Source organism: Molothrus aeneus, chromosome 15 (genome assembly GCF_037042795.1).
Source record: "Molothrus aeneus isolate 106 chromosome 15, BPBGC_Maene_1.0, whole genome shotgun sequence".
Classification (NCBI taxonomy): domain Eukaryota; kingdom Metazoa; phylum Chordata; class Aves; order Passeriformes; family Icteridae; genus Molothrus; species Molothrus aeneus.
In genome coordinates this window covers 7,191,710-7,219,067 of record NC_089660.1, presented here as the reverse complement: position 1 = coordinate 7,219,067, position 27,358 = coordinate 7,191,710, and the positions used below count along the sequence as shown (strand labels likewise).

At 46.8% G+C, this 27,358-nt stretch overlaps 1 protein-coding gene across 1 annotated transcript in view; it reads right to left on the bottom strand.

The window, feature by feature from the left end:
- MGAT4B (alpha-1,3-mannosyl-glycoprotein 4-beta-N-acetylglucosaminyltransferase B) overlaps nt 1-27,072 on the bottom strand; it is a 50,961-nt gene extending 23,889 nt beyond the window's left edge. Inside the window, exon 1 of the mRNA XM_066560200.1 lies at nt 26,924-27,072. Within this exon, the coding sequence (XP_066416297.1) occupies nt 26,924-27,020 (97 nt within the window). The 5' untranslated portion in view covers nt 27,021-27,072. The remainder of the gene's footprint in view (nt 1-26,923) is intronic.
- Nucleotides 27,073-27,358: the final 286 nt, after the last annotated feature.

Genomic DNA, 27,358 nt, shown 5'->3' with positions numbered 1-27,358 from the left:
TAAATAATAGAGTGATATAATGAAAATATACCACAGGTTTCCACTCTCCCTGTTTCAAAACATAGCACTAAGTAACCATTTCATTCAAATATTAATTTGAAACTGAAAAGAAAATGTGTTGCACAGACCAAGTGTATTATTCCTCTGAATTCACTGAGGAATTTAAACAATATCAAAGAGCTGGAAGGTGCTGAGCCCAAGGTCAGGTAAAACAGTATCCTACTAGTGGTCCTGGGTCTCAGCTGGGTTGAAAGCCCCCTTTTCTCCCTTTTCCTTGGGAGAAAGATCATGCATTTCTATGTCTCTCCTCACAACCTAATTAGGAACACTGAAGCTTTTGTCTTCAAAGCAAAGCTAATTCATTAGCAATCTAATTATTTACCTGTATAGCACCAATACAGCTTTCGAAGCATTTTTGTCTCAAATGGAAAGTGAAGGCTTTGTACTTGGGTTTTTTAATAGCCTTTATTTGACTGGGGAATAAAAACATGCTGAAAGTGAACAAAATAAAACATTATAGAAATCATGAGTCATTAAACCTCTAAATAATTGCAGCTCGACGGGATTTTTAAGTGAGGACATTACACAGCCAAACCTGGGCAAGGGGTGGAAAGGAAGGGGGGAAAAGGGGAATGGGAAAAGCTGGGAGCTTGTACATGTGGTCAATCCTACCAAGCAAACCAGTGTATTGTTTAAAAGCAGATGCATTTGCCTGATGCACTTTCCTTACATGGCATGGGCATGGGAAATGCTCTTGGATGCACCAAAGGGCAGCAGGAACAGCCTGGCAGTGGAGAGGGTGTCGTTCTCCTGCTCTGAACATGAACATGCAGGAACCTGGAGCAGCCTCCTCTGTGCATCACTGGGGTCCAGGCACGGCTTTAGGCACTTACCATGTCATGGGCCATGTCACTTGTCATGCTGAACTGCGAATCATCACAATGCAGGAAAAGCCCAAATTGGATTTGCTTGGCTCTCACCAAACCCTCTGGACTGCACTTCTCTCCCTTCCACCTCATTTTCACAACAAGCAGCAAAGCCAGTGAGTAAAATCTCATGAACCAAAACAACCCCAAAGGAACAGCTGATGGCTGGAGCTGCAGGACCATGTCTCCAGCTCTGCTCTGGAGCTTTACAGAAGCAGAAAACCCTGAAGCAGAGCAAATGCCTCACAGTCCAACAGGAAAACCCTTTCTATTATAACCTAATTAAGTTAATAGTGAAACAGAGACCTTGTTCCACCAAAAACCCATAGTCCCCACGGATCCTGCTCTGTGCTTAGTGCTAATGGCTCACAAGTCCATCCAAAAGGAATCCCTCCAAGAAGGGAAGTCAATCCTTGCAAAGGTCACTGTGTTAATCATCACACCCCTTCTCTAGCAGCAGCTGTTGGTAATTGCCTGTGAAGGAGTCGAAATGAAACTCTTGTTAATCCTTCTCCCAACATTACTAAAATCAAACATCATCATTATCTCCCCCACAAATGACCCTGAGCCACCAGCACTTTGCAGCTGATGGACAAGCTCAGCCCATCTCGGGAGAGATGTGGCACTGACCGGTGGAAAAAGCAGCTCCACTTTGCGAATTGAAGGTGAGTTTATTGATTAGCAGCAGTAAGTGCTGGTGCCTTGTATCTCCCCACCTCCTGTACAATCGACCAGTGCACTCATCATTCCACTAAAGTTACCACCAGACTCAGAGCAGCCGAGATCCTGGAACAGTGGGAATTTGTTTAATCAATAACATATGAAGCTTTTGGCAGGGCTGAGTGTATGAAAAAATTTTACAACAGTGAAATAAAGTATTGCTGTGTTATAAATCAGAGAACCATATGGAAAAGTTAGAGTGATGTACTAAGAGGGATATCAAGGAAATCACAGAAGTTCTGGCTGGAGTCCCTGGCTCCGCTGATGTTAATAGCTGAGAACTTCAATGCAAGTCAGGTTTGACTTCTTTTTCCAAAAGAGTAACTCATTTGCAATGCATGTGACTGTATTGGAGTGAAAGGATATTGAGAGCACTCCCCTCACTCCGCTGTTTATGTAAATTGTACATCTTGTCTACCTGCAGATCCACAGCCACCACCAGATTCCAATTTCCTGACTGTACCAATGCCTGATCAGCTGCATGACCATGCTGTTGGGTAGAGCAGATTTTAAAATCACCACATACTGATCACAGGATGAGCTGATCTAAATTGCATTTTGTTTTAGTAGTCTTAAATAATTTGCAGAATGCTCAAAATAAAATGCATGCAGAACCTTTTAAAAATTTCTCAGCATTAATATTTGATATATTTATTCCCTGGGGTGCAGACTTGTAACATGAGCACTTAATGGGGTACATTTTCTTTTCTCCAGAGAAAAAACAAGACATTGCCATAAAATAGCACACTTAGGCCAGCTATAGCTGTTGATGCTATCTGAGGGCTCTTGTTTCATTTTATATGCTAGGATAGTTCCTGGGAAGAAAAACATACCACTGAAAGAGTGGGAAGACCCATTTCTCCCTTTTGTCATTCACCAGCCAAGAAAACATGAGAGAGGGTTATCAAATAATGTCAACAGCCTCTCCCACAAAGCCAGACCAGCTGCTTTAGAATGCATAAAATCCACACTTATTTCTTCCTCTTGCAGAAAACACATCACTGGAAGTACAAAGACAGAATCCCCCCAATAGTAGCCTGAAGTAAATTAACTTTTCGCTATTTCAGAGTGCAGGGATTAACCCAGAACCAGGCAGCCTTGGTTCCACACCCCACAACAGCCCAGCTGCAGAGCTGCCTGCCAGCCCGTGCCAGCAGCAGCAGCAGCAGCAGCATTATTCCAGCAGATCAGCTCTGCTGAGAGGCAACACAGATGCTGGTGATGGCACAGCACAAGGTGGGGGTTGCAGGACATTTCAAGGGTAAAAAATAAACAGCTGGAGGGGAGGAGGATGCTGACTACACGGGTGTCCTACTGCTAAGACCTTTGGTTGCTTATTAAATGATGCCTGAAAGCTTCTCAACAAGCTGCTGCTCTGAAATGTTACTGGCATCTCCCCCTCCCCTGTGCCGAGCTTCAGGCAAGGTGTCACGAGTGGCTTTTGGCAAGCCAGGAGTGCCAAAATGCACAGGGTGCTCCCTGAACCTCCTCAGAGGGCACCAAAACCCAGTCAGCCCCACAGTCCCATGGCCTGATCCAGATGGAAAATTTAGCATCCTTGCTGCAGGCTTAATTTTAGGTCAGATCATCCTGCTGACCGAGCCAGTGATACACAGGAAGCACAGGGGAACCAGGATGCCCTTTTGGACAACAGCCCGAAAGAAGAATAGTTTAAATGTCTGTGAAACCACATCCCTGGAGGTTTTGCTTTCTTGCAATGTCAGGTTTACCTAAAGGCTTAAAGGCAGTGCACTGAACCTTACAGCCTGCTGCTCACCACCTCCAAAAATAGGCGTGATTCCGGGAGCCTGGACCACAGGACCATGGTATTTATGCTTAATTTCACAACTATTCTTAAAGTGCTGCTGAGTCCTGGCAGAAGACACTTCACACTCCCTGTGAGCAAAGGCACACTGTTCACACCTCACATTCCCTTTGAACATGTCTATTTAAATGGATTTGGCTTTTCAGTATTTCACACACCGTTACCTTCACTGGTGCCACCTCTAAGGTAACCTAATTGCTATGGGCTGCTGTGGATCAGTTTTCCAGACCTTCCACCCCGAGGGAAACTTTGTTACAGAAATTTGACATGCTTAGGTGCTGCAAGAGAATGCAAGATGGGCTGCCAGAAGCAGAGCCCAGCAAACAGCGCTGAGGGCCCACAGGGAGAGTTTTCCATGATTAAGCAGTTGCATTTCATGCAGCCCAGAGAGCAGCAGTGTAGCCCCACATCCTCCCAGCAGCGTGTCAAGGATGACACCGGATCAGGTGCCAGCTCAAGGAGGTGTGAGGGAAAGACAAGAGAGGGCACAGAGGGCTGGAGAGGCCACGGCTGCCCAGCAGAGGCACAGGAGGAAGGAGAGGGCTTTTGCACAAGGATCACCTGGAGCACAGCTGAGCAAAGCCACAGTTGGTACTGAAGGAGTTAAAGTGCAGAAATCACAGCAAGCTACACCAGGAGGGACTGCAGGGGCTGACCCACTGCAATCTGCCTGTCCCAGGGGTGCCAGGAGGTCAAAACTCAGGGAAAATCCCACCATGGGGGAGCCAGGCTCAGCAGGCACAGGGAAAAGAGCAGTGACACCCACACAGAACCTGCCCTGGTGGTACCTGCAGCACCACCACGGGGAGCAATATCCCAGCCCTTGTTCCCTCTCTACAAAGAGGTTCATTAGACTGCAGTGTCCAGGGAGGTAATTTCTGTACTGAGGTGCTTTAGGTACCCCTGATGCACTCGAAAGGGTCTCTCAAGGGCCATGGAGGCTGCTCAGCACCTCCTGGAACGCCTGGCTGGGATATCCATCAAGCAAATCACCCTGGGTGAGTCCCCAGTTAATAACCTATCCTCACACCCAGCTTCCCAAAGCTTCCTGCACACGGATCAGCTTTGTTACCCAGGATCACCACTGTGCATGGCTGAGAAAAATCTAATCCAATTTCTTTCTTCTTTAGGAATAAAACATCAAGCGCGGGCAGTCAGTCAGATACAGCAGCAACGTGGAAGTGTGGCAGCACAGCTGTGTTACCATTGCCAGCAAACCCATGGCTGAGGGAGCAGTGGAGATGGGGCAGCTCCAGTGCTGGCATGGGCTGGGAGGAGTGGTTCAAGACACAGCCTCTTTTGGGGAACTCATTATTTAGTTTTATGACCACGGAAAGCCCCAAAATGTGTAAACTATAACATCATGATTTTGCATGTAGGTATTCGTGACTACAAAGACAATCCTACAAGGTTCCCATGGCCCTATCCAAAGCCTGGTGAGAGCAGGGGCATTTTGACAGCCTTATAAATCCATACACTGGAAGAAATATCGTATTAGCCCTACATTGCTGCAGACTGGAGCAGCCCCAGCAGAGCCACCCAGTGCTCTGCACCACCTCCCTGGCTTGGAGAGTTTTGCCAAGATACATATCCTTGTGCACCACCCAGAAGTGGCTAAACCACTTCAAAAGCCACAGTGGGGTCAGGATGCCACAGAGAGCTGCCTCAGCACTGCTGTGCCCCAGCAATGTCCCCTCTTGGGACCAAAACACATCCTCTGCCAAACCACCTCCAGTACCTCTGCAGCTCTGGCACTGCTCATTGGCAGCCTGGCCAGTGCACACACTGCAGCCAATTCCCTGGGCATGTTTTACTGAGGACAAGCCTAGGAACTCCATGTGTCTGTGTGTGTGTGTGTTTGTGTTTGATATCCGATTTCAGGGAGGTGATGTTTCTAAAACCCTTCCCCAGCACAGCTTTGGAAGGTGTTGGACAAACAGTCATCCAAGCACCCAGAAACAGGCAGGATGTGAGTGCTAAGCCAGCCCTGCACACCTGACAAATAAATTCTTTAAGGTTAGACAGCAGACTATAAAACGAAGCTATAAGAACATATCACTGCACATGAAGGAAAATGCATTCTGCTGTTAATGCCCATAACTTCCCTACTGACAGTAATGGATGCCAGCAAAAGAAGAGACATGCAAGAGTGCCAAAACATGCACTGTTTTTTTTCCCTAAGCTTGTATTGGGCATGCTACTTGAAATACAGAATGGCTGAATTCTATTTTCTCCCCAACCCTGAAGCTGACATAAAATGCCCATGTTTTAATACTGTCATTAAGCATTAGGATAAATTACAGGGTTATAATGAATTCTCAGAAAAAATACTTGTGTCTTCAGAGCTGTGTTGCAGTTATACACCAAGCTGTATTTCAGATGAAATAAAAAGCAACTCCTATGATGAGTAGCAGATAAGAAGTCAGACTAAATAATGCTGGAGGTCCTTCCCACCTTTGAAATAAAAAAAAAAAGTGTGTTATTTATGATCAGTGTACTACAGGGCCTGGCTGATCCTCTGGAGCTGAAAAGGAAAAGCTGGATGATCTTCCAAAGGAGAAGGGAAAGGAAGGAAAAAAGCCACTTAAGTTTCCCAGCCAGGGAAACAATTTATGGATAGGAGCATTTACTTCAACTTCTTCAGCAAGGAGACCATGCACACTCATCTTGCTGTTCAAAGGACATCTTGTGCGTATGAGCAAATTTGTCCAAAGCGTTCTGGCTCGGGCCACAGCAGCGTGTTTAGAACACGATTTCCAGATGTGCCTCTCTCCCCGTCAGTCCGGCTGCTGCCTCAAGCCAAGAGAGTTATATAAGCTGCAAAGCTTAATTGGATTATTTAGCCCAAATCTTTGGCCAAGAGGCAGCCGGGCTGGAGAGCCGGACAGGCAGCCTGGAGAGGAGCTGCACCCCCCTGGGCTTGGGGGGGAAAGGGAGGAGCAGAAGCCAGCAATAAAGAGATCATAAAGCAAGACTGGCCTCCCTGTCTCCCTCCAATTTCTCACACATCCTGTCCCTTTTACAGAGGGGGTAGTAGATGGTATTTTATTAGAGCCATGTTTTCCTACTATAACAACAATTAAAAAGGAATGCAAGAAGCATTTAGAAGACATGAGCATTTCCTCTCTGCACAAACAAGCATTTCCTGACTATGCAGCTCCATTACATGGAATAACACATTTAGCAACCTTGTTTTCCCACAATAATATTTTTCCCCCAAACTCTGGCAGTTGTGGTGGCTTATTTTCCATTTAAGGGCACAATCGTGCTTGTGGGATAACCCATCCCAGCGGATCTTTGCAGATGTAATTATTAGGGCAAAGTCCTAAAAAAGAAAGTGTTGCGACTATTCTTGGGAAGAAATCAGGAAAGAGAAGAGAGAGAAGCTGAAGAGTTTCCAAATGCTGTAGCTACCAAAGTGTGCCAGAATGATTTTACTCCTTTTATTTTTAATAGAACTGGATAGTTAAGTCAGAAGTTAACACCAGGATATAAACTCACACTAAACTTTGAGAAGGTTGCCTGCTCCATTGGTTAAACAAAAAGTACATGCATGCTTGAGAGCCACTCAAACCATTGTCATGAGGCCCTGGATGGACTTTGTATGGCTTTACTACAAATAATAATACAAAAAAGCAGCCTGGCATCCTTCTCTGCCACTGCTGACAACATTCCCACCACCCTCCACCAGGCAAAGTGCCATGGATGAATTCAACAGATTAAAACAACCAGAACAGTACAACAGGCAGGGATGTGCTGAGTCCTGCTGGAAACAGCTCCACAAACACTGCAAATCACACACAGAGGGAGGATGCCTCTCACTGCTCCAGCTCTGGTCCCCAAAGCATCATGCACACAAGAACCCCAAAATCCAGAGCATCACTGCTGGCATCCACTCTGCAATTCCTGATGAACATTCCCCTGATGGAGGAGCTGCAATTAACACGCAGTACAGAGTCACAGTAAACAGCAGCAGTGACCAAAAAGCTCTTTATAGAAGGGCTCTCTGCTACAATGCCATGATTACTAGTTATGGAAATATTTCAAAAAAGGCAGACAAAGAGATTTCCACAGGGCACAGCGAGCCATCCAATTTGTGCTGTGCTTGGACTTCGTAAATCAAAATACAAGCAACATTTACAGCACTCTAGCTGTTCCTTAAACTTTATTTTTCTTTGCTGTGTGCATTTTGTGCCCTCAGTGAGCTGCAGCTAAAGCTCTGCGTGACTGATGGGAAGGAGAAAGTTGACTCAGGCTGACCGGGCAAAGCAGGCTCACCCCCCTTCCCTGTTATCTGCATTAAGAGCTTCAACAAATTTGTGTAATACCCAGCATTATAGAAATGGATTTCCAACCAGAAGAGCAGTTGGCAGGATTAAACAAGTAGAAAAGCACATGCACATAAAAAATCAGGAGGTCTGCACACGAGCTAATGGAGCAAACAGAAAATCACTGGGCATGCTCCCTGGGCTGGAGAACCGCTTCCTTTACGACAGACAGTAACGTCTCATTACAGGAGAAACAAATACAATAAAGATGAATATTCCATCTTCCCTTGGCTACATTTTAAGTGTTAAGCCAATACAAATTCTCAGGTTATATTTCACAAAAATAGCTACTCAAAAAAAACCCTGCTGGCAGTGCAGCAGAGCAAATTTCATTTGAAAGATAAATCCTACATTTTTCGTAGGCAGATGTGAAAATACATCAGACTTTATCATAACAGCCCCTCCCAGAAGCTGAAGAAGCCACAGAGTAAATTTGCAACAAAAAATTTGCTTCCTTTCCCTCCTTGGCCTGTATTGCTTAACTCAACACAGACAAAATTACGAGCAAATCAAGTTACTTCATCTGGTAACAGAGGCCACACACTCTCCTGCACCACAGCGCTCTGCAAAGTCAATATGGAACCAACCCTTGGGATCACCCGTGAAACACTCGGAGGGTGGAACTGCAGGGCTGCTGTAATTACTGTCATCACAAAATGACCACTCAGCCCCACTCCCCCAGCGAGGCAGGACCGTACCAAGCCTGGGGAACAAACGCTGCCTTGTCGGGGTGGCCGGGCACGAAGGCGCCTGGCACCGGCCAGGAGAAGGCTGCTGGCAATTTCAGGAATGCTGCCAAAAGCTGAGCTGGAGCAGGACACTGTAGCATCGCTATTTCTGGCTGATAAAAGGGCAAAATCAAGCTACCTCCACAGTTTAGTAAAAACTCCTACAAAGCTGGCACCTGAAATGATCTTAAAGCTGCTCTCTGGTGCAGGATTGTAACTCTGGATCAACACCACCTTCCCTCCTGCTGCAGGAACATTGCACTGAAGTGTGATTATCCATCTCTCACCAGGATGGGGCAGGGAGCTAAGGAAGGAGCATCTTTAATCAATTAAATCCCAGCTTGGTCTGAGCGAGCCAATCCCTGCAAAGAACATCCCACGGCTGCTCCCACAAAGCAAATGAAATTCCCTATAGGAGGTGCTGAAAACGGAGGGCAGAGAGGCATGCACCCTACCCAGGAGTGTGCTGGGTGCTTGATCATGAAAACCTGTGGCTCCATACGGGTCTGCATCTGCAGCTCTCACCTACCCCCATGGGAGGGGATGGATTAGGGGTGGGAGCTGGAATTACCCTGGGCAGTGGTAGCACCAGGGGTCTGAGCATGACTTCCAGTCTTGTTCCTCTTGTAATCTCATGAAGACCTTTCTGGATTCAAAATATTTTAAATTATGACTAAATAGTTAATTATGACTAGTAATTTTAGCTGTAATGAAACTATGAAGCAGACACTTTTAACTCAATAACTATGAAAAATAAGCCAGAAACCATATATTTAAAAGAAATCTGGTCTGCTTGGCAAAGCTTTCCTGCTGCCTAAACCAGGATCAGTGATGACCTGAAGTGCAACAGAGCTGTGCAAGGGGAGGAGCTCCTTAGATTTGTAGTTTTGGCCAAACTCGGACTACAAACTGGAAATTCTGCTGGCCTAAAATCCCCTGGATTCAAGCACTGGAAGCAAAGCTGCACCACGAAGCAGCTGTTTCTATGGGCCAGCTTGGAAGATGAGCTTAAGCTTTTGAGATTGCTTATTTTTCTTAAGGTCAGTTTACATATATTTAGTCCTTCTAAAATCTCCCCTTGCCTTGCATCTCAACTTTGAATTATTTATCACCAGGTATCACATTCATTTGCATACTTTATGAGGTGCAAACCAAATGATTAGTCATTCCATATTAGACTTCCCTAAACCATCTGTGCCAGGCTCTGAAGCAGCTTGGTTTTGGTTTTCTTTAATACTTGGGGGGGAAAATAAAAGTTCAAAGGGAGAATACTAGATTAACTTTAAAACACAGGGTAAAATAGTCCATGTTTGTGGATAGCAAAGCTTTATTACTCTGCTAGAGCCAGGCTCCTCCAGGAAGGTGCAGATGATCATCTTCATTGTAATTTAACCAGTGATACAAATTGCAAGCAGCATTATTTCAAAGACCTCTGTTTATTGATTAGAAAAAAAGTCCTTCTCCTCTTCCCGCTCCCTCCTTGAGTGGTGCTGATTGCACACAATAGAGAGCTATCACTTAAAGAGCCAATTAAGTCAGCTTCTGAAAGGTAATTGAATAGCTGGAATTCTTAGTGCACTATTGTACTGCATTATCTTGATTGCAATGAAGGAAAAACAAAGCAGCCAGAGCAACAAAAATTAGAGAATGAGGCTCTGGCCATAGGTAGGAATACTGAAATAGACAGGCCCATTAATGCTGCACCCCTTCCCCCCCCAGAATATTTTCTTTCTGTGATTACTTCTAACTCTTGCTAGAAGTGTAAGAAAGCACAAAAACCTTGGTCTTGTTTATTTTCTGCATTGGCAGGACTTTATGAGGGATGGGCTGAGCTGCTGGCCAGGCACAGAGAATGTTGCTGGCTACAGCCACTCCAACACACCCCATCCCTGGGGGGAACCCAACATCTGGGCATCCTGTACTCAACCAAAAGCTTTGATTAAAGAACTTCTCCTGGCTTGGGCTATGAAGGTAACACTTTCTGTACAGATTCACCCACGCCTGACAGAACCATCAAAAGATTCTTTTCTGCCCTCCTGGCTACCTTCAAAATACCCAGAGGACTTTTGATAACCTCTGGGGTTTCCATACCATGGCTTAACTGGGCTAAAGTGAGACTAAGATTTTGAAAGCTGTTGGGAAGAAGGACATTGTTTTAGTCCCTTAGAAAAAACAAGCTTAAAAAAACCCCCAGTTATTGTAAGCCTGCCAGCACTCAGAATTTATATAAAATAACTCATTTAAATGCAGTAAAAAAATGCATCACAATCTGAGAGAAGAATCCTCGGAACTCAAAGGCACTGTCTGTAGATGATCAAAATTCACCATCAATTTTTGAGCAATTACTCAAAGTACTCACAGCACTCGGGTTATAAAGCATTTACACAGACACATAAAATAAAAGCTTTTTCCGAAGTAGGAAAAGAGGCGCCACAAAACATAAAAATCTCCTTCATTCCTCTGCGCCGACAGCAGCCTGTGGTGTGACCTTCCACCCCTGTCCCCTGGCCCTCGGTTTCCAAGGCAGCACAATCAATCCACCCAAGCTCTGAGCACACTAATGCTGCTCTCCTCGAGCAGCTTTGGCACCAGCTGCCTCCCCACATGTGCGTTTTGTCTGGCACTGGAGCCTTGCTGGAGAACACAGGGCTGAGCAGGGCGAGATGCTGCAGAGAGGATGCTCTCTGTGTCTCCTCCTGCCACACCTCGAGGTTCCTGCCCCGAGTCCCACAGACTTTACAGCCCAGAACAAGGGTAGATCTCCCAGAAAAACCCAATAAATGCCATTCCTCCAGTAGCAAGAAATGCAAACCCATCCTTCTGCAGACATGGCTTTTGTGTTTGAGGGGCTGCAGGAAGGATGCTCAGAGGGAGGTTCCAAAGGGATTTATGCACCCAGCAGGTTGGGAACCTCTCCTGTGCCCTGACTGCCCACCTGTGAAACAGGCTGAATAACACCCAGCCAGCCTTGTAGAGGGCTTTGCTTTTCATCAATCCACTTCCCTCTCCAGGAGTCAGGTGACTCCTACTCTCACCTACTCCACCCTCACCCTGCTGCTGTGGGGCCTCAGGAGCCCTCACTCTGAACAGAGACATCCATTCATCCACTGGGAATCTGGCAGGACCATGTAAGCAACCTCTGCAACACGTGGTACCAATGTTGGGCACTGTGCACCACAAGTACAACTGGGCACACCTGCCCAAACTTCTGCCTCACTCATTTTTGTCAGTCTCTCCTCAGTTTACTTTGCAATTATCTCTGCAATTCCCACTGAAAGACAGGACACAATGTAAGGAACTTGAGCGATTTTTCAAACTTGAATGGTCTCTACCCAAAGGAAGCCAGAAGGAAGCCCATGCACTCAAACACACACTGAGAGTCTTGGTCCTCAGACATGCTGTGAAGCGGGAGCTTTAGTTTTTCTTCATCAGCAGACTGAAAGCCCATCAAATACAGTAGGGTATCAGCCTCTCCCTGGCCATTCTCTACTTGAGACTTGTTCTATCTTTTCAAAAGCTCTTTCAGTTACACAATCAAAAAATTCCTTAAGGACTATATCTAGAACAGCTCTAAAAATTGTTTGTACTTTCCCTGAGAGCTCATGTCTACTTATTGGATGGAGGAGCCAAGAGGAGAGAACAGATATTTCATGGAGCAGACACTGCACATAAATATTGTCCCTGACACACATGTGCTGTGAATACAATTGCATCTTCACATCAATTACACTCCAGAAGCTGCATTTGTAGAAGTGAAATAAATAAATGCAAGTTTGAAATAAAAAATTATTTAAATTTCTAGCAAGCCACTTCACCTTATAACCATTCTTTCCTGTGACACATTGTGCTGGTTCCTATTCTAATAACACGTTCATGTACCTGCACAGGTACAAAGGATGTGTACAAATCACATCTTGCAAAACAACTGTTGGCAAAGAGCAGGATTTGAGTATTCATTACTCACTGCTCAACAGTTACATACATTTTAATTCTGACCTCAAAACATAATTTGGACCATGGCAGATGTTTCCTACAGCACAGGCTGCCTTTGGATGAGATTTAATTCTGTTTGAACATGGCAGCAATGAAGAAAGGGATTTAAACATTTTCTGCTCATTCTCCAAGCTTAATGCTGCAGAGGTAAAAATGAGGGAGGACTAAATTGAATGGCTGAATTTGCTCTCTCAGCCTCAGCTCTGGATCCAGACCAGCCAGGTGAGGCTGCGCCTCCCTGTCACCTCTGTGACATCAGCCTGTGTCAAAAAGAAATTAAATTATTTTAATGAGTTTCTGCTGAATGCACACTGGTGGAACCAAGAGAAGAATAACCTCCAGTTTTAAGCTGCTTCATTTCCATCAGAAGGGGACATACCCCTCTGCAAACTCTTCCTCCTCTCCCCTTGTTACCCTGAGCAGCTCCTTCCTGCTATTCGACATCAATAAGTAGATCATTACTTCACCAGCAGCACTTAAAATCTTCTGCAAGGTAAGATCCAATTGCAATTTTACATCCACATAGTTGCCCACACTGAAGAGCCCTGAAATGCTCTTAACGAGTTGTGTGCTCCGGGATCAGCTCTTCACACATCAGCGGAACAGGCTTGGGGAGCGACAGCTGCTTCCATAGCGCACAGCCACTGGAGCAGTTTAAGGGGAAGAGAAATGGTATAAATAATTGAAATCACAGCAAGAAATGTAGGCAGAGCAGGGGGAAGGAGGGCATCTCCAAAGGAGCTGGCAGCAGGAGAAGAGATAAGGACTTCTCCTGGAAGCCAAACTAAACACGAGTGCATGTACAAAATCCACACCTCCTTGCCTGTGTGCTATGCCACACACCAGCAGACTAAAGAATTTCTTGACCTTTTCTGCACTGGCTGGCAGTGATCTGAATTCTACCCACCTACAAGCTCTCTTGTTATCATCCCTTTCCTCCTTTCCATGAAATCCTGAAGTCTGATGCAAATGATCCCCATGTACATCCCAGCACTGCAGTGACCTTAGTAACCAAACAATGCTGATGAGTCAATGTGGATTTCAAATTCTGCCACTGACAAGCACCTCACCCACAGGGACCCACTCCTCCTGGACCAGCCTTTCATGGTGAAGCTCTCTGAGAGGGTTCCCAGAGCACCCAGGACATTCAGGGCACACTAGAGAGGATCCTGGTGTCAGCTGGGGCCTCTGAGCACCATCAGGTCACCATCAGGGATACCTGCAGAAATGGTCACCTTTGGTTTGCAGGCTTGCAGAACAACTAACCAGCACTCTGGAGCAACAGAAAAGTGCTGAAAGTTTCAATCCCAGGAGGAAAACACCTCCTTTAATGACCACAGCTGCTACAAAGGGCTAAAGGCTGTAATTTTGCCTGACCTTTAACTATTACAGCAATATTCCTTGACCTGCATTTTAGAAGTTATGAACAGACAGCACAACCCAGGCTAAGTGAACTGCCACTGTCTTGACAGATTTCCAAAGAGACATGAAATATCTGCCTTTCTGTGTGTGTGCATCGTGCAAGTCACTTGAGAGCTGTGCAGACATCCAGAAAAACCCACAGTTTCTCTCTGGGTAGTGCTCACCCAAGCAGGAGATGGCAGGAGATCATTTATAACGCTCTGTGGAGGTAACACTTGGCATAACAGCCCCAGGAACAGCTCCATCACAACACTGGGTTGAAGAAAGGACACTTCAATTAGCAACTCAGCTAACCAGACACCTTTAACGGAGCAAGTAATGAGATTTCTTAATGAGTGGTTCATCTGAAGGGTGTGCAGTGATAGCAAGACCCAGGTGAAAATGCTCATCAAGATCTCTGCAAGTCACGGGCGTGTAGGATGGATATCTTATTTTAAACAGCAATCAATTGATTTTAAGGAATCAGCTGTTGGACCTTGCCAGACTCCTCTTGCAGAATGTCAGTATTTTTAGACAAAAGCCTCCACCAGGCATCACTGTTAAGTTCAGCCCTGTTTCTAGAGCCACAGGGCACACAACTGAGATCAGAAGGTGAAGAAGCCTTGATACTGACTCTTCTGTGTGAGCATTTAAATTTAAGAGCTGCTGTTCAAGAAGCATGTCACCAAAAAATGACCACAATTTTTAAACATGACTCGTTTCCTAAAGAGCCTTCCAGAGGCTGCAAGGATCCCACATATCCTTTTCTCTACACACAGCCCTGCTTGGCAAGTGCCTTATCAGGGTGTGCCCAGCTGCACATCACACCCTTGTGCAGCCTACCTGTCCCAAATCCAAGCCTGGTATGGAAGGGCTGAGCTTCATGTGACTCTAAGGATATCCTCCAGTTGGGACAGGCAAGTGACACCTCACAGTGGTGTGAACAGCAATTCTGGTATCAAGAGGAACTTACAGTTCACAGCAAAAAGAGACACAAAAACCCCTTGGATTTCAGCACAAAACTGGCCCTGGTAACCTCCCTCTGCCACATGAGGGAGATTGGAAACCCAAGACCACCTTGGACAGGACAGAATTTCTTCTTTGACTTCTCACTAAGAACAAGAAAGCCCTCCTGTACTTCTAAAGACAACTGAGCCTTAATAAGGCTGCCATGCCAGCAAGTAAAGATGGGAACCTTGTGGTTTCAGAGGGTCTGCTACTGAGAAGCTGCATTTGGGCACTCTCCAAATGAATGATGGGACTCTTTCCCTGACAAAAGAGACACGAACAGCATCTGTCCTCTGGAGTGCAAAGGAATGGTGCCAACTGCCAATCCTCCTCTTCCAGCTGGAGGACAGCTCGTGGGCAGCCGTCTTCAGCTGAGAGCCTCCAGATTGCTCCCATTGTGGGACACGCAGCCCGGCTCACCAAAAGAGGCTGCAGCCAGCTCAGACATGCCTCAGTTCACTTGGGGAACACTTGATGTGAGGCTGGAGAGAAATGGCTCTCTGACAGCTGGAAAATGCAGTCGCATAAGCTGCTGGGGGATAATGAAGAATCAGCCACTTACTAGAGGTGCTTTTCTGTCACCCACATTATTAGAGGTGCGTTTGTGTCACCCTTTCCTCTGACCACGGGGTCTCAGAGAACAGTTTCTGTAACACAAAGCTTTGAACGCTGTTAACTGAGCCAACCCCATCTAAATGCCATGGTCTCAGTCTCTACAAAACTGTTTCTTTCTCTTTCTGCCATCCTCCATTCCATCCATGGGGTGTCCATTAGATTCAAACACAAAGAGCCTACCAAAAGAGCCTCATTAGCTGACTGTACAACTGGATTTGTTTTGCAGCACAGTGCCACCCCCCACACTGCAAGGCAGAGTCCTTGAAGAGGGGGAAAAAATTGACCAATTTAAAAAATATCTTGCGCACCTAAATGTTACATGCAGCTCTTCTGTCAGACTTAAAACAACAGCATTACCATCTGTAAAACAGGGAAAAAAACCCCAGGAAGTCTCTCAAAACAGCAGACCAAATGAAAGGAGAAAAAGATGAAGGAGGTTTCAAATCTGCCCTAGAGAGAATGTGTGTCACAGCTTTAACCTGCTGTGGGGAAGGGGAAAAAAGGAAACAGGGCAGCAGAGACCAGAAATCAGATTTATTATGACCAGCCAGGTAGATAAAAGATAGATGATCACCAAGAGAGGATGGCTGTGTTGGAATCAACCAGCTTCTGAAAATGTCTAGTCAGCTTTAGCATTTGATACACATGAAATCGGTGTCCACACAAGAGTATTCTCCTGAAAGGATGGGATTTAATGCAGTCGAGATAATTATCTAGATCCTTCTTTATCCCATTAGTGGTTTTCATTCGCATCCTGGAACACCATAAGCGGATTGCTCAAGAATTATTTGCCATCCGCTGTTTCAAACCCGATTGGAATTATCTTTATACCTCAGTATGAAGAAAAGAGATTACATCCCTGCCAGGGCTTGCTGGAATGCCCTCTTTTCTGAGGCTCCCCTTATCATTCTTGTTCTATAGGGTGATGAAAAGAATCAGAAAATAATTGCCATGGACATGATTTTGCCCTCTCCTCCTCTTCTTTCCCCACATATGTGTTTGGGAGGAGGAGTGGGAGACGTTCTTCCCGTTGCATCCCCTGCAGGAGATGCATCACGGCACCTGCAGAGAGATGAAGCTCAGCAAGACTTACTCATCAAATTACCCAGGACAGGATCCAAAAACGCTCCCAGCTTCCTTTTGCACCACGATCCACTAATAAAAGAACAAGGATGAAACTGTTAAAACCAATTAAACATATCACTTGATGCATGAGCAGGAAGTGGGATTCAGTGCACTGGAGATCCCAGGGGTGAATGCCAAACGCCGCCTCTTGTGCTCTCCAGCAATCTATGTCACTGTGCAAGCTCTGCTGGAGATCAGGCCAACGTCACTCAAACAGCCAACACAACCCCTTGCTTCAAGGCCTAAAATAACAAGAAGACAAAATTCCCCTCCCAGCCACTCTAACTGCCTGCCAGGTTTTGTATTAATGGAAGAATTACATCTCCATCCAGGTATGGCAAGGACACAACTTGTCTCCTCATGGGCAGCTGTGACTCTGAGCAGCAGTGAGGAAAGATGCCTGGATACCACAAACACCATCCCTTTCCTCAAGGAACGTGAATGGGGTGGGTATTCAGACCTGACATGAATAGGAATGCATGTATTTTTTAAAGAATCGTGCTTTATGGCTGTGTAACGAGATCTGTAGGAGAGGTATCTCTATAAACAAGTTATTAAAAGGGGGAGGAGGGACACAATAATAGCAGGTGCCAATTACTCAGCTCCCAGCAGAGACTTTTCAATTTCTCACCTTCCCCCAAAGCAAGATGTGCCTCTGTATGGCACCACATTCACTTGCAAGTGTGAGACCCTTTGGAGTGTGGCTTCTTTCCCCCCCAGCAGAGCTCCATTGCCACCAGAGTGGGGCCACCCCTCGTCCCACCAGCCCTGCACCAGAGCTGGGACCAACACACCATGAAATTAATTTGGAAACCGAATACAACCGTATTTTTATTTGACTTTAGAATCTGGCCACTCCTCTCATCAAGAGGAACAGTGAATTAATGAGCTGACTGCAACTGCCAGGTTTGCATCTCTGCAAGTATCTGTTTAGTTTTGGGAACAAAACACCAGTGATGATTTTGTTATTTTAGGATGGCAGCATGTTTCAGAGAGTAAATGTCCACCCTGGAGCTGTCAGAGGGACCCCATCCTTTAAAGCAAACACACCAAGGTAATGATTAATATTACAAAAGTAATTCGAGCCTCTTAAATCATTGTTTTCAAGATCAGCAAATAATTACCAAGGCCTTCAGCAATCAATACCCAAGATAAATAGAAGATTAAATTGCAAAAGAAACAGAAGAAAGTACTTAATATTTGCCAAACACATGCCAAATACACTTTTTCATGGTAACCAAATACTTACAGTAAATAGATATTTTAGCTCACTGGAGAGACACTTTCAGAAACTAATAAATTAATCCAATAAAACAGACAGACAGGGTGGAACCAGACATTAACGAAACACAAACTGATCTATACTGAGCCAACCCACAATCCATGTCCTAATTATGCTCATCCACCACTCTGAGTACTTACCTCCCCCACCCAGGTCAGCTCTTTAGCTCAGGGAAAATACATGTTTAATGTGGATTCACTGGCACAACAAAGTGGAGAATTTCAGCCATCAAATGACAAATCTTGTGCTCAGCCAGAATTTGCATTTCCAGTTTTTTTCTTAAATACTTTTCACTCCTCAAAGTTAGCAAATTAATCTCCTTTTAAACACAATTTTTGCTTTTCCTTCAATTTAGTTGAAGCTCTGTATGTGAAGTGCAGGATGAGCTTCTGCTGCCCATCAGCACCAGCCACCCCATGTGTGACACCTGTGGAAACATCTCCATGGCATATCCTCACTCTGGGGTCAGGATGGTTTGTCCTGGAGGCTGGGCCTGGCCTCACCACCACTGGGGACCCAGATGGACTCAGCCCCTGAAACTCAGTACAAGAACCAGCACCATCTTCATCCCAGGCAGCCTAAACCAGCTTCTACCCAAAATCATTGCGTGGCATTAACGAAGCCACGCTATCTGGTAAGTACCTGGTAAAGTTCTTCAAAAAGTGAATAACTTGAACTGGTCAAGATTAAGAGAGGGAAGACTTGGGAAGATCTCCATCCTGGTCATTTTCTACAATATCAAAGGAAGAAGAAAGGGAGGAAACTGAGGGAAATAGAAGACAAAGAGAAATGATATCAAAGTCAGCTCCAGAGAGCGCAATGAGAGATGGCACGAAAAAGGAATAGTTAAAACATGAAAGACAAGATCAAATAGAAGTAAAAGATCACAGTCTGGGCACAGAGCAGAGGGAGGGGAGACCACCCCAACACTTCTGCCAGCATTAACTGAATAATTCATCTGACAGGTACTTGTCTGTGGTTGAGTCTGAGAGAGCTCAACCACCACCAGATCCATCCATTCACCCAGCAAAAGACACAAACACTGCTGTTGTTTTTCACGTGGGGACACTCCTTGGGGACACTGTGCAGCAGCTCTGCTCTCCTGACTGTCTTTTGGGGAGGCATAAAGAAATTTAGTTCTCCCTCAGAAATCTTCTCCAGCTTCTGTATGAAGTTCTTGGTACTGGCAGGGCTGGCCTCACTACTACACTTTAACTAAACCACTACATGTTTTCACTATACAAAATATACATACAGAGATCTTCAAGGAGCTAATTTCTCAGGACTGGAAGTGTTTCTTTGATTATTTACAAGAGCTTCTAAAGGCTACACAGCCTATTAGTACCACAGGCCTCCTCCCTTAGCCATGACATTTCCTCAGAACACTGACAATACACAGAGGATGTGCTGCCATGTAAGTACAAGCAGTGAGTGACAAAAAAGGGTCTCCAGGTTGAACCTTCCAGAAAGCTCTTGCCATTGCAAGGAGAGAAGAAAAACCTAAGTGCTTTAAGGCAGACTTGAAAATGTGAACGAGATGGTCTAAAAACTCACTGATGAACAGGTATGGACCAAACAGCAGCACTGACATAAGCCAGCACCTTGCTCTTCCCACAGTTCAGCATCCATCCCACTACCAGCAACTCCTAAGCCACCAGAGTGACAATTATAGCTACAAGCAAATGGACACTGCAAAGCAACAAAACTCATCATGAACATAAAAGACAGGTGGAGATTAATTTTTGCCCAGGAGCTTCTTAAAAGCCTAATGATTTACATTTTAACACTACTGCTGTCCACTTTAATATAAGCAGAAATTAAAATATCTTGCATCAAAGACAGTTTTGTGTGCATGTCTAGTCACTTCAAAATACAGATTAACCTTTAGGTAAGCATTTATCCTGTATGTAACACAGGAGGGATAGAATATTTAAACACTGGCAAGGCAGGGGCAGGCAGGAGAGAAGACAGAGTTACAGAGCTGTCTCTGTGCATCAAAGATGCATCCATGCTAATGCACTGATCCTGGAGACTCAAATGTGACTTGACACCGGGACAAAAACAGAAGGAGAATTGGCCAGTGACACAATTAATGCAGAAAGAGATTATTTAATACAGGAATCTGCCACTCCCAGACTTTCCTGCTTTGAAAGGGAAGCCTGACATAAGCTCGAAAATAAACCCAAGAAGGGCACTGCTGAATAAAAAGCCCCCTATGCTGCAATTCAAATGGAAAAGGCAGAATTTTTTTTTTCCCTCCATCAAAGACAACAATCCTCTGCCTGTATCAGGAAGCTGCTAAGCAGATACTTGATCAGCCCTCCCTGAAAAGCCTCTCCTCCTAACAATGCTAACCTGCCCGTCTCCGCTGAAGCTCTTTGATTATTTTAATACTTTCCACAATCCTTTAATTTGCCCAGTGAGTTCTGCCACCACAGCAGCCCTCTTCAACCACCCAATCTCCCAACCTCTTGATCTCTGTCTTACAAAAAAGAAAACTTGAACATTAGAATTGGCACAATAATCATATGGAAAATCTTCACCTAGAACATTAAGCATCATCTCCAAGTATTTTTAGGCAGGTGGCTCATCCTCAAGGGCTTCCTTCAAAGTCCTGGTGGCTGTGGATGAGCCAGGCACCCCAGTAGGGATATTTGTGTTTCTTTATACCACAAACAGAAAAATTGGTCCTTTGGTGACTGGTTTGGGTTTTGTGAACAGGGAGATCCATGGATAATCCAAGCCTACCTGCAGCAGCCTTGCTAAACCAATTTCTCCAGCACTTAGTGTCTTCAAGGCTTTCTGGAGATGAGTGGCAGCTTCACTTAAACTAGCCAGCTACAGATGTGTTTTACATTAAACACTAAGTGAATAATCAATGAACATTCAGGATATAAGTACAAATCAATGATTTGTTTTAGATGAATCAAAGGGAATCGCAAATGAGTTTTGTTCTGCAAAAGAAGTAAACCAAGAGAAGTACTTGATGTAATTGGGGGGGGTGTGTGTTAACCTCCTCTGACTCCTCCTCTCCTGTGCACTGACACAGACCCTGCTGTCACAGAAGCGTGGCAGTATCCTCCAAAGCCCTGTGACAAGAGATGCCACTGTCCCCAGAGAGCAGATGGGAACTGAGGCATGAAACCAGGCAGTTGATTGTTCCAAGACTGGGAGGGACACAGCACAGCAAGGACATGAATCCAAGTCTATGCTGGAGAACACAGGTTAAGAGAGAGCCCTTGTAACTTCAACTCCATCACACACCCACAGCTCTTAGTGTGGGAGCAGCAATGGGACACAGCAACTGCACACACAATACAGGCAAAGAGCCCTGTTTAAAGGCTTTCAAAAAACTGCAAAAAAATCAAAACAGATACACAGGTGACTCCAGACAATGAACAACTTATTTTAATAAATGCATTTCAACAGATTGCACAGTGCCTCTCGCTCTTGGGATGAATTTGTTCAAGTCACAGGTGAGGCAATTTTACAAATGCTGCTGCATTCCAGCCACCAATTTCACACAATGTCTGCTGAGCACCACCCAGGCCACGTAAAATGTCTCAGAAATGCTCCTGCACACCTTTTTATTCACCATGCATTTTAATGACAAATTTCCAAACTCCATGGTTCCCTAGCCAGGTCCTTGCCTGCACCTCCTCAGCCCTCAAAAGCACTTGCTGGGTCTCCTGCTGGTGTCTCTCCTACTGGGAAACGTTTGCAAGGGTTGCTGTGAAGTGATCCCAGCTCAAACCAGGGCTTTCACTCGTATCCATTTCGCTGCAGGCAGTGCCCAAGACCTCAAAGAAACTACAAAAACCTGAAGTCAAGCTGGTGCAGGCAACAGAAATGAAAAAGCAGCGGGAACCCCACATGCCGCAGGACACGGCTCGTATTTAACAATATCAAGCTTTGACTCTGCTGCTTCCAGAGCGGATTAGTGTTCATGGCTTTTATGCACTATAGAAGAAGACTTTGTAAACACACTCAGAGGAACATCCCTCCAGGACAAAGTTTGCTTCCCACAAAGGACACCCCCAGTGAGGAGAGCATCCCACTGTGCACGGCACTGCACAAGCGATATTTCCTTACAGAGCCGCTGCCTGAGCCCTCCCTGCTGCTCCAGAGCAACATCCACGCTGCAGCCAGTGCCCCACAGCCACCAAACCCAGCATCCTGCTCCTCACCACACTCACAGACCAAGGGAGAAACCCCGAGCTCAGACCTGCACCAAGACACCCAGCCAGGATGCGTGTGGTGAGTCCTTCAAGGAGCTCTGCACATGTTCTGAAGCATTTCCACAACTTCCACAGGAAAAACAGTTCCCACAAGGTGAGCATCCAAAATACCACACAGTCACAACTGATCTTAGTGGTGTGAAGCCACCACAGCAAACAGCAACCCCACTTTGCAGGCAAACCTACAGGTACAGAGTTGGCTGCAGTTGAGGGTTTACAATGGATGCCAGGAGCTGGCTGGCAGTGAGTAACTAGAAATCATTAAAAGTTGACAGAAAAAAAACTTGCCAGGGGAAGCCTGCACAGGCAACATGGGTACAGAGCCTGCCCTGCGCTACAGAGCCATACTGAGGAGGTATCATGCCAACCTCTACACAGAGCATTTCCAATGGGAGTCTCCTAAAAGGTTCAACACAAGATTTAAAACTTCCAGTCCAACTAAAAATCAAATGCCAACACTTAAACCCAAAATATCCCACAGCATCTATGGCTCTGGCATAGGCTGCAAAGGGCAAAGAGAAGGGCTGCATAAACAGCACACGGCTGGTCAGCCAGTCAAGATAAGAACAAACATTATGGATGAGAACTGAACAGTTTTCACCACTGGAAATGAAAAAAAACCACAACAATTTAATTGGTAGGTTAAATTGTTTGCCTTCATCCCATCTGTATTTGTGATTCACCTAAAGTCATGAAACCTTCTTGGTTTTACTAATCCCTCAGTAAGTCCTGAGTCTCCTGGAGGCCCCACCTTGGGCACCCACACCCGCCTGCACCTTCCCGAAGCCTGATCCTCCACAGTTAAGCCCTACACATCCAACACCTGACACCAGGTTACAAAAGAGCTTTCTGCATGGCAGGTTTTGGGAAGTGAAACCACGTTGAAATCTAAAATCAGCAAAGAGAGAATATCAGACTTTGGCCGAGACACCCACCACCATGACGCACAGCACGTGGCCCACCTCTGAACAGGACGTGATGCTGGACACCTGCTGCCTGGGTGAGTGGCTGTGCTATTTGAGGCTGCCCTTCTCTTCCCACTCCAGCAGACTATTTCAAACCCCATTTATAATTGGAAAGAGGCAGCATCTGTTTTTGCAGACCATGAGGTCAAAACTTTACTAATAACCACAGCACAGCAGAACACCATTAGCAGGTAAACAAGCCCTGAGCTGGTCTCGGAAAAGCAGCTCTAGAGATGGTTTGTTCTGTTTTTTTTTCTTTCAATTAATTGTTTTTTCCTCCCAACACAGAGTGGGAAGACAAGCAGACTCTGCAATGCCTTACATTTTAATATCATATTATTCCCCACTAGAGGCAATGAGGACACCTTGCCAGACTTCCCCAGAACTCAACAACATCAGCAACTCAGGAGCACTGGGAATTGTCTCCAGTCTCCACTCACAGGGCATGACTGATGTTACAGGACTGGCAAACACAAAGCCTATCTTTGAAAAATACAGGTATGGGAATAAGGAGGCAAGAATTTATAGAACCATCAGCTTAACTTCAGTTGAAATGATTAGAAGACAAGGAGAACTTCAGCAAAAGATAACCTCTGTTCATCAAGAACAAATCACATCAAACCTGTCATATTTCTTTCTGTGACGAGGTGTCAGGGCTTGCAGGAAGGGGAGAAGAAACAAAGATTTCAGAGACCTCTGAAATGTCTGATGGGACATGCCCGTAACAGCCAGGGATGCAGGGACTGGCCTGAGCTGCCTGAAGGTGGGACCACCACTTCTGGGAAGACCACCTGTGAATGGGGCACTGCTCTTTGAGCACAGACTGGGGGGCTCTACTGAAGCACTTTCCAATGGAACCCATCCCGGATCCAACACCAATTGGTGTTTTCATCCACAACTTGGCTGATGGCAGAGAAAACAGGCTAACTGCCCTGGAAGGCTACACCAAGCTGAGAGGGACTGCAAGCATGCAGGAGGACAAGATCAGAATTCAAAACAATCCTGATAATTTAGAAGATGCATTCTGGAAAAAAAAAAAGACTCAGTTCAAGAAGGACAAGTGTGAGGTAATGCAATTTGGTAAGAATAATTAACCAGGCAAACACAAGATAAGGAATGAAAAGCAGGACAACATCTGGAGAGGAACAGTTGAAGGGGTGATGGGATGAAAAAATAAACACAAGTCACCTATGGCAAAAGTGAAAAGCACACACAGTGGGATGTATAAACAAGATCATTGTTTGTAAAAGGTATGAAGTAACACTTAATCCTCTGAGCAAAAATACAGCAGCAACTTCAGCCCTTTAACCCACATTAAGCATCACCCCTTACCAAGGATGACGGTCCAGAAGAGACTAAGAAGAGCAACTGCAGAGCAAGAATACATGACCTAAAAAAGAGTGATCAAAGGAACCAGTGTGGTTTGATCTGTATTAGTAAGGGAAATGGTAGCAACTTCCAAATATCTACTGGCCTGCTGCAAAGGATAGAAGGAACTTTTCTGTCTGTTCCAAACAGATGGAAAAAAAGAAGAGCAATCCTGAAACTAAACTGAAGAAAAAGACATTTCTGTACAAATCATAAGAAAAGCCTAATATAAGGGCTGCTAAATGTCAAACAGATTGTCTGGGGAGCTTACGAGTCCCTGTCATCGAAGGTTTTTAAGAACAAACAAGACAAACATCTGTCAGGAAGGGGTTGGTTATCAGCGATCCTGCGGAGGGCAGGAGATGGACTCAATGACCTCTCAAGGTCTTCTCCAGCTCTGTACTGAAAAAGGGTCTGATAGGTAAATGTCCACAATAGCTGGAAACCTGCTGTGCTGACACAGCCACCCGTGCTGGCCTGACCTGCTGTGGCCACTGCAGCTGACAATCTGTTGCTGCCAGAGGAACATGCGCATCCCGGAGAGGGACAGGGACAGGGGTACCCAGGGGGGCTGTTCTGGCACTTGCATGAGCCACAGGGAAAAGCTGCTTGCTAAAAAATAAAAGTGTGTCAAAGGACAACACAGCCCAGACAGCACAGAGTGCCTAGTGGGGTTGGCCACCCTGCTTCTGGAAGCAGGAGGGGCTGCTCGGAGCCCACACAGCACTGCACGCTGCTTTTGCTTTATTTATGAGAGGAAGCTGCAAGCAAAGCCTCTGCTCAGTGGTAACCACGGGGCAGTTCCCAGAGCTTTCCTCTGCCCCTGCACAACTACTAGTCTAGTACATCTGTCTGAAAGCAACGCACAACAGCAACACCTGGGTATGCAAACATTTTGGCCAGTAATAAATAAACATTTTGTCCGGTGGTGATAAAAATATCACCAGCAGAAGCAAAGCAATCCATTGGTACAGAAGCAGCGCCCAGGCATTACATACACCCACCACACAAACCTCTGCAGGAGGCAGCTCTGGTGGCATTTAAATCACCTTAGCAGCACAACAGGAAAGCCTTCAGTGATGAATGAGGCAGAGGAAGCCAAGCAGCCACCTGTCAGACACCTGCAGCTGCCAGGACAAAATCCCAGGCCCTCCGAGCCTGCTGCCAGGGAAGGGGCTGGGTGGGTTCATGTCATCCTGCCCATCAGAGCCAAAAAACCTTCCCCAAGAGCTGCCCCAGCCCTGATGCTGGACTTGCACTACATGCCAGCTGCACCTTGTGATGGTGCATGGTGTACCACAGGATTGCAAATCCACCAAGTCACAGCTTATGCTCAGCAGAAGCTGCTTCTCACCTGTGGCAGGGAGAGATGCTTCTATAGCAATGGGAGGAGAGAGTCAAGGCCTGGCTGGTCAGACCACACACCTTTAATGACCTCTAAAAGTGCAGGAACTGGAAGAGCTGAGTGATTACCACAGGTGTAGGAGGTTACACACTCATACACAGTACAGGGACACAATTCAGAAGTGACTGTCAGAATTGTCCTCCAGGCTAGAATAAGTCCAGTGCACTGTTTGAATGAGAGACTGGGTGGAGAAAAGCAACTATTGTGTTTTCAGGAAAAACCAGCAGCAAGCATCTCTGTAACCACCTGCACAGGATTCCTCGGCAGCCTCGGCGGGACAGGGCCCTGCACCTCTGCTCTGCAGCTGCCTCCTCAGTGCAAAGCCAGCACCAATGGCGAGTGTGCTGAAGCCACAGCTGTCACACCTGTCCCACATCCCCTGAAGTTACCAGACTCAGCATGGAGCCACAAGAGATGCATGCAGAGAAGGCAGAAATGCTCAGATCTCCCCTCACCAGTTTGCCCAAAGAACCCCCAGCATTTGAGAGCTCCCCCCAGTTGCTGGCACTACCACGCAGATTTAACTCACCTGGCTCCCATGGCCCATGAAGGTTTTGGCCATAAACACAGGGGTGCAAAGAAGCACAACAACGAAAGCCAAGCCAAGCGCTTGGCTTGGACAACAGCCCGCCCATCACCCCAGAGCCCCCCGACCCTCCGTGGGCACCCCTGGACGAGCAGAGACCCCCGGCTGGGGCACCTCCCGCCCAGCTGGGCACGGGCAGTCTCTCCAGGGGTTCCACAGGTCACGGTCCCGTGGAGACCAGGGGGTACCGCGGGGCCAGGGGCGCACAGAATCCCGCCGAGTCCGCACCCGCGGGGCTCCAGCAGGATCCTGCCCTTAGGGATACCCCAGCTCCCGCAGGATGCTCACTGGGTCTGGATCCCTAGCGCATCCCGGGGTCCAGCCGGGGCCGACTCGCGGAGTCCCCGCGCCCTCTCCCCGGCGGCGGGGCGGCGGCCGGGTCCCCGCGGAGGCGGCCGAGCCCCCCTTACCTTTGTGCCCGCCGAAGGCGCCGTACCAGGAGAGCGAGAGCAGCGCGCACAGGCAGCCGAGCAGCAGCGTGAGCGCCGTGCCGCTGCGGAGCCTCATCGCCTCCTCGCCGGCGGGGGCGGCCGCATGTCCCGGGCGCGGCGCGGCCTCGGCGGCCCCGGGGGCCCCGGCGGAGCGGAGCGGGGAGCGGAGCCGAGAGCGGAGCGGGAGCGGAGCGGGGCGCACCGCCCGCACCGCCCGCACGCAGCGCCCGCGCCGGGCCCGCCGGGCGGGCGGGGCGGGGCCGGGCGGGGCCGAAGGGCGGGGCCGAGGGCGGGGCGGCAGCGAGTGAAGGGCGCCCTCGTGCGGGGGAGTGCGGAACTGCAGAGGGGCGGGGTGAGAGTGGAGAGGGAGTGAGGGAGCGTGAGGGTGCACGGGTGTGCCAGAGTGTGCCCGGG